Raw genomic sequence first — 7,426 nt, forward strand, 5'->3', positions numbered from 1 at the left:
GAGAAAGACTTAAAAAAGCACATGCACCAGAAGATGCTTTGGGGTCTTAAGGGCTCTAAAAGGACCCAAGTCTGGGAATAGCAAATAGAAGCAACAGGTTGATCCTCTAGTTTCAAAAGATCTTGATGAGTAAGAAGAAAAAAACTGAGCTAGGTACCTGGTAACTCGGTTTCCAGGAATCTTCTAGGACAGCATCTGAGAGATAGTCTCCTCCCACCTGAAAACACATCACATACACCAAATAAAAGGGCGCTTACCCCCAGCATACCTCAGTTAATTTAACAGAACCGAAGGAGACACATAAGCGTTGACATAGACACATTCCCAAGGGTGGGAACCATGCTGCCCTGGAAGATTCCTGGAAACCGAGTTACCAGGTACCCAACTCAGTTTTTCCCAAGAAATCTTGCAGGACAGCATCTGAGAGAATAGGCAAGAACCCATACTCACATGGTTTAGGGTGGGCTAACTGCTTGCAGGACCTTCCTACCAAAATCTTGGTCTTCTCTAGCAAACACATCCATACGGTAGTGTTTGACGAAAGTTTGGAAGCTGGTCCAAGTCGCTGCCCGACAGATTTGATCTGGGGTCACTCCTGCCCTTTCAGCCACTGATGAAGCCCAGGCCCTGCTATAGTGTGCGCCGTCACAGTCTGTGGTGGTGTCAAACCCTGAAGCCTATATGCTTCTGATATCACCAGTTTTATCCATCTTGCTATTGTACCCTTAGATGCCCTCAGGCCCTTTTTTGCGCCTAAAAACAGGAGTAATAGGTTATCGGACTTCCTCCAGCTGCTGGTTTTGTCCAAATACTCCAGAACGCATCTCCTGACATCAATGCCCGTCAGTCTTTCTTCCTCCGATGTAACTGGGTTAGTGTGGAAGGAAAGAATAACTACCTCCTGGGTACGATGAAACGTGGAAGCCACCTTTGGCAGGAACCCTGGATCTGGCTTGAGGATGATTATGTCTGCATGAATAATGCAATAAGGTTTCGCCATGGAGAACGCATGGATCTCGCTCACCCTTCTGGCTGATACAATCGCTATCAGCAGAGCCACTTTAAGCGTGAGAAGTTTTATCGAGCAGTCTGCAATAGGCTCAAAGGGGGCCCCAAGGAAGCTTTGGAGTACCACTGACAGATGCCAAGAGGGATAGCCCTTAAACGGTGGTGGTCTGAGCCAGGCCGTGGCCTTCAGGAACCTTTTAATCAGGGGTTCCTCAGCCAGTCTAGTCTCCAAGTATACCTTTAGCGTACTACAAGACAAATTCATATCCGCCCCCCTCTGTAAAAATTCCAACACCGCCACAACAACCGGTTTACCCCTCATTCCGTTAAGGAGCATCCAGGAAGAGAAACTCTTCCAGACCTTGTTGTAAATCGCGGTAGTAGTTGCTTTCCTACTAGTAAGCAGAGTGACTATGACTTTGTCTGAAAGACCTTTGTTTAGTAGGATCTCCCTCTCAGAATCCAAGCCGCCAGCTTGAGGTTATCTGGATGAGGGTGCCGTACTGGGCACTGGGACAGCAAGTCCGGAATTATCGGCAGAATCAAAGGAGGTTCCACACTGAGGTTGTGAAGAGTCGCGAACCAAGGTCTCTTTGGCCACCAAGGTGCCACGAGGATGAGGGTCATTTGCTCTTGTACTACCTTTGATAGGACGCTGGGTAACAGCCTCACCGGGGGAAAAGCGTACGCCAGCGCAAAAGCCTCCGTCCCCTGGACACAGGGAAAAGGATACTTCTACCTTCCTGTTTTCCCTGGTTGCAAACAGGTCTACATCTGGGGTCCCCCACTTCCTCCTTAGCATCTGGAATGTATGGTCGTTCAGTGCCCATTCCGACGGGCGAATGCGTTTCCTGCTTAGGAAGTCGGCCAAGGAGTTCAGAGACCCTTTTAGATGAACCGCTGTGAGGGATAAAAGTTTGAGTTCCGCCCAGGCCAGAATCTCTAGCGTCAGGGCCAGCAGAGGCCGCAACCTCGTGCCTTCCTGCCTGTTTATATTGGCAACCGCCGTGGCATTGTCCGACCGGACTGCCACGTGAGAACCACTGATTCCGGCCTCGATTTTGGCCAAGGCCAGGCCGATCGCTTTTAGTGACGTTGGAGGATTTCCGCCACCAATCGGGGTTCCACCTTCCCTGGGCTAAGTGCTCCCCCCAGCCCCAGGCACTGGCGTCTGTGGCGATTGTCACTTGCTGCGGCACTCCCCACAGCCTGCCCCTGTCCAGATTTTGCCTCTCCAACCACCAGGTGAGAGATGCCTTTACCTGACCCGGGATCTGAATACACTCGTCCAGCGTCTCTTGTTCGCCGCCCCAATTCTGCAAAAGAAAAGCCTGAAGCGTTCTTGAATGGAGCTGGGCCCAAGACACTGCTGGGATTGCGAAGTCATAAAAACCAGGAGACGTATTGTTACTCTGAAGGGCACCCCGTGGGACAGATACAGGGACAGAGTCAACTCCGCTATTCTTTCCCTTTTCTCCTCTGGGAGGAACAGCCGCGATACCGAAGAATCTATCCGGTACCCCAGAAAGATAATCTCCCGCGTTGGCTGAAGTTGGGATTTCTCCCCATTGATCAGCCAGCCCAGACCCTGTAAGTGTGCAACGGCCAGTTCCAAGTTTCCCCTGAGAGTGGCTGAAGAACAACAAGTCGTCCAGGTAGGGGATAACTTCGATCCCCTGAAGTCTCAGTGGAGCAAGGGCCTCCGCCAGCACCTTTGTAAAAAGTCTCGGCGCAGAAGAAAGACCGAAAGGGGGAGCTTTGTACTGATAGTGAGCCGTCCCGTGGGGTCCTTTTATCGCAAACCTGAGGAGTTGCTGCGACTGCACCCTGATTGGTATATGGAGATAAGCATCCTTTAAATCTATTTTCGCTAGAAACACTAGCGGGGACAACAGGCTTCTCACCGAGTAAATAGATTCCATAAGGAACCTCTTGTATCGAACCACTCTGTTCAAGGGTTTCAAATTGAGGATTAACCTGGCTTTGCCTGAGGGCTTTCTCCTTACAAAGAGATGGGAGTAGCATCCCGTGCCCCTTCTGGTACCGGGCAGATTACTTTCTGGTCCATAAGAAAACTGGCAGGGGCTGGTTTCATTAACTCGATCCTGTAACCCCACTGGATCAGGTTTAAGACGAAACCATTTCCCGTGACCTCCTGCCACTGAGGGAGGAACAGTTTGAGTCTTCCCCCCCACCAAAGCCGGGCAGTCATTGGGGCTTTGCTTGGGCCTGGGCGGGGGAAAAACGAAACCCACTTTCCTTTCCCCTTCTTCAAAGCCCATTTTTTACCCTGGTCCTGCTTTTTACCCCTTTTGTTCGTTTGGGCAAGTTGTCCTCGAAAGGGTTTCCTGGGTTGCTTGTTTGCAAGGGGAACCCCTTTCTTTTTGTCCGAAGACCTGTCCAGAACTGCCTCCAGCTCAGGACCAAACAGCAGGTCCCCTTTGAACGGTAGACCACAGAGTCTGTTTTTTGACACAATGTCCCCAGACCAGGTCTTGAGCCATAGAGCCCTTCGAGAAGAATTGATCAGTGCTGATGCACGCGCCGAAAACTTTAGGGCTTCGACCAAGGCGTCTGCAACATAAGCAACCGCCTTGGAGAGCCCCTGAAAAGATTCCGACAAGTTCTGCACTGGCCCTCGACTCCAATACAAAATGGAGCTGGCCCAGCCAGACATCCAGTGTCCGGGCTATGCAGGTGGTGGCCAGGGCTGGTTTGAACCCCGCCGCCGCTGTTTCCCATGCTTTTCGTAGAAGCGAGTCTGCCTTCTTGTCCATGGGCTCTTTTAGTGCTCCCATGTCCTCAAAAGATAAGTCGGATTTCTTGGACACTTTGGAAAGGGAAGCATCCAGTTTGGGGCACTTTTCCCAGACTCCGCAGTCCTCCTCGCTGAAGGGAAATCTCAGTTTCAGCTGAGGAGGAAAATTAAGCTTCTTCTCTGGATCAGCCCATTCCGCTAGGAAGAGGTCTTTCAGGGACTAATGGACTGGAAAAGTCCTACCTTTTTTAGACTGCAACCCCTTATAAAGGCTATCATGCACCGACAATTCGGCTTGCTCTTCTTTGATTCCCAGGGTTTCCCAGACCGCTTTGAGTAACTCGTTAGTGTCTGATGCTGTAAAAAGAAATCTGGAAGCCCTGACCTCCCCTTCTTCCGCAGATTCATCCTCCTCTGAATTGGAGGAAGACCCCCCGGATTTTACGGTGTCCCGACTGGTACCGCTTTCTGAATACCTGTGGGATGGAACCCCGGAGGGTCCTGGCAGGGCAGGATCTGGACCCGGAGGTTTAGTCTGTTCCTGAATGACAGAACGCAGAGATTGGAAGGTAGCTACCATCTCATCTCTCATGCTGTCAAGTAAGCCCTTGGAATTCCCCGCAGATTCTGCTGCCACATGCTTTCCTAAGCATAGCTGACATAGTGGCTTTTTGTATGAGGATGCTAATTTTTCACTGCAAGAGGAACACTTTCTGTACTTGGGACGTGAGCCTGAGGGCACGGCTAAGGGCTTTTCTTCAGGGTTTCTGGCCTGAAACAACAAAACACATAATGTGTCATTAGTTTTAGCCCTCCCAAGCGCCACTATGCCCCCTCAGTGTACCCTTGCCCCAAGGGGCCCCACCGCCAAAAGGTACAGGGTAGTTTAAAGTGCCATGCACCTGCCTACCTTAGAGCTGGTTGCAGAGGGTTCTCCCAGATCAGTGGTGCAGCAAAGGTTGCAGAGTCTGCCGGCATGGTCGCTGACCGATGCGAAGCTTCACGCTCTCTGCCCCCGCTCCGATTGCTCCCTCCTTGTTTGGTGCCACAAGGCCGGCCCTCTCTCCTGGGTCTGATGTGTGGCATGGCCGAGCGGAACACATCCCTCTTATGGCCGGACTGGAAATGCGTCATCTGACGTAATTTCCAGTCTCCACTTACAGTACCACCCCCGGCCTCTGACCGTCTGACGCTGTTTCCGCCGGCGGCGTCTAACGTCATTAATGTGCGCCTCTGCCCCACGAGCTCTCTGCCGTCATAGGGATAGTCCCAACAGTACGACCCGCAGCCCACGTGAGGTTCCCACTGCTACCGGCAGCCTGCCGCACGAAACGTGAGTAACCAATGCGGATGGGGTGGGGTATGAGGCCAATGGCAGCCAGGCTCACACCAACTCTGAGGAAACCTGTAGGTGTGCCAAGAGGTTACTGCCTAATCCATCAGACCTTCAGAGTCCCTCTCGAGGGCAGCTACACCCCGGCTAGCTGGGAAAAGCTCAGCTGGAGCCGTCACAAAAGGAGGATGGTTGCCCTCTTAAAAGAGAGAAACCTCAGAGCCAATTCACCCCTAAGGGTAGGACAGGATGGGGATTGCCCTAGGGATCTTGCACAGGTATACCCAAAGCCGCTGGCCCCAAAGAAGGAGATACCATGAGCAGTAGGGCCCCTGCCACATGCACGCAGTCCTATACAGAAAAAAAATAACAAAATATTCCCATGCTTCTGTTAGGCCGAGGAAACACAAATAACTGAGGTATGCTGGGGGTAAGCGCCCTTTTATTTGGTGTATGTGATGTGTTTCCTGTTTCAGGTGGGAGGGGACTATCTCTCAGATGCTGTCCTGGAAGATTACTTGGGGGAAAAAAAAAGGTACTAGCTAAAATTGGTTCTGAAGAAAATACGTTCATCCTCCTAGGACACCAGCAAAGAACTGAGGTATGTTAGCATTAGGAGAGGTTACCCTGGGACGGCCTAGAGTTTGTTTGCAAGAGTCCAATCCTCCTGTAGGCAGCACTATAATGTAAAGGTAAAAGACTTCTTGTGTCCCTCAATGGACAAGACAGAAGCAGTTAATAATGCAAGTTACATTGACAGTAGTGGTCATTCAATGGGTCAGAGCATCACCTTGTGGTCAATCTGGTGCAGCCACACATGGTCAATATTGCTGAATGACCCTGTTCACTACAGTTCATGTTTTGCAAGACTGTCATACATTTACAGGGTTATTCACAAAAGGGTGAAGAGTGTGGAAGGCAGGAGACGTGAAAAATCTAGGACAACATAGCTGAACTGGAAAATGAGCTGAATTGGAGAAAATTTAAGTTCATACAACTTTGCAATACATGCACATTCCTCAACCTCCCCCCTCCCCATTTTAAAAAAAAACACTGCAAGTACAAAAAAAAACCTGCAGAATTTCCAACTTCCTGTTTGAGCCGACAATTATTCTACTGCACTGAAATCCCAAGCTGTGTTGTCATCCTGGCTCAAGTTCTCCACCACTTGACTACAGCATCCCCCCACCCCTTATGGTATGGGAATGAAGAGAGGGAAGGTTTGCTGAAGTCCAAATCAGGCGCGCAGCCAAGGGTGACGACACTGGTCCTCGTTAAATACAGTAAAGTGAGTGAGCGTTGCCAACATAAGACAGGAAGTGTGTTACTGGCAGGATCACCTGATGAAAATAAAGGGAGAAGCCTGAAAAAAAAAAGAAAACTAATGCAGTTACCACATCTATGGACTGGTAAGCTGCATTGTATGATATTTTGGGGGCTTAGAAACAATAATAAAATGTGCATGAGGAAATTAAAAAAGCTGCACTCTATCTAAAATGCCACATAAAAGAAGCTCATTAATTATTTTACAAAAGTTACAACTTCAGCGGCATCCACCGAGGGATTACAAAGAATGTAGAAAAGAATGATAAGCAGTCATGTATATCTGGATCCATTGCCACTTTCAGCTCACCTGGTCGACCCCTCGGCCCTTACACTGAAGAATAATAACCTCTAGGAGTTTGGCTGCATGACACTCTGCATCTTCTCCCGCTTCTCCCATTAGCACCTGTCCAAAGAAAGAATGCCATTTTGTTAACAAAAAAAACCCCCAAAACACTGCATATTCCCAGGGTGCATTGCTACATCCAACCCTACTAATCAGTTCATGGCAACATGAAGGATTTTACACGGGTCCTGACAATCGTTGGACCAGCAGACTGGAAACTCTTACTACAATAAAGTGTCCGGATAACTGAGATTCAAAGTCAATATAACAAATTCAAAACAAAGTCAAAATTAAGATTCACCAGATGGTTCCAATTACAACCGACAAGCATGACTTATGATTTGCTAAATATTACAGAAAAGGAGAATGAATAGAAACATACAATCTTCAGTACAACATAATCATTCTGATTTCTCTGTTATGTATTCGGTGTCAGGTGATGGTTATGTTAATATTTTTTTTAGAATGCAGTTACCAAGAAAGCACTTTAAGAGACTCACCTTCTTACACATGGTGTAAATAATCTCTAGGTGTTTGGGGTTGGACAGCAGTGTGTCTGTATCCACCGTGATATAATTGTGAAGTAGTGGCATCATATCTGTGCATAGGAAGGAAGGGGGAAGGAGACAGACGGATGGGGGGGGGGGGGGGGGGGGAG

At 49.2% G+C, this 7,426-nt stretch overlaps 1 protein-coding gene across 1 annotated transcript in view; it reads right to left on the reverse strand.

Moving 5' to 3' along the window:
* Nucleotides 1-7,426, reverse strand: part of IPO8 (importin 8) — a 37,486-nt gene that overhangs the window by 7,560 nt on the left and 22,500 nt on the right. The window contains exons 16-17 of the mRNA XM_018576469.1: nucleotides 7,269-7,366; nucleotides 6,733-6,828 (exon numbers count right to left, since the gene is read on the reverse strand). Of these exons, the coding sequence (XP_018431971.1) occupies nucleotides 6,733-6,828; nucleotides 7,269-7,366 (194 nt within the window). The remainder of the gene's footprint in view (nucleotides 1-6,732; nucleotides 6,829-7,268; nucleotides 7,367-7,426) is intronic.

The sequence above is a fragment of the Nanorana parkeri genome, unplaced genomic scaffold (genome assembly GCF_000935625.1).
Source record: "Nanorana parkeri isolate BGI_ZX_2015 unplaced genomic scaffold, ASM93562v1 scaffold67, whole genome shotgun sequence".
Classification (NCBI taxonomy): domain Eukaryota; kingdom Metazoa; phylum Chordata; class Amphibia; order Anura; family Dicroglossidae; genus Nanorana; species Nanorana parkeri.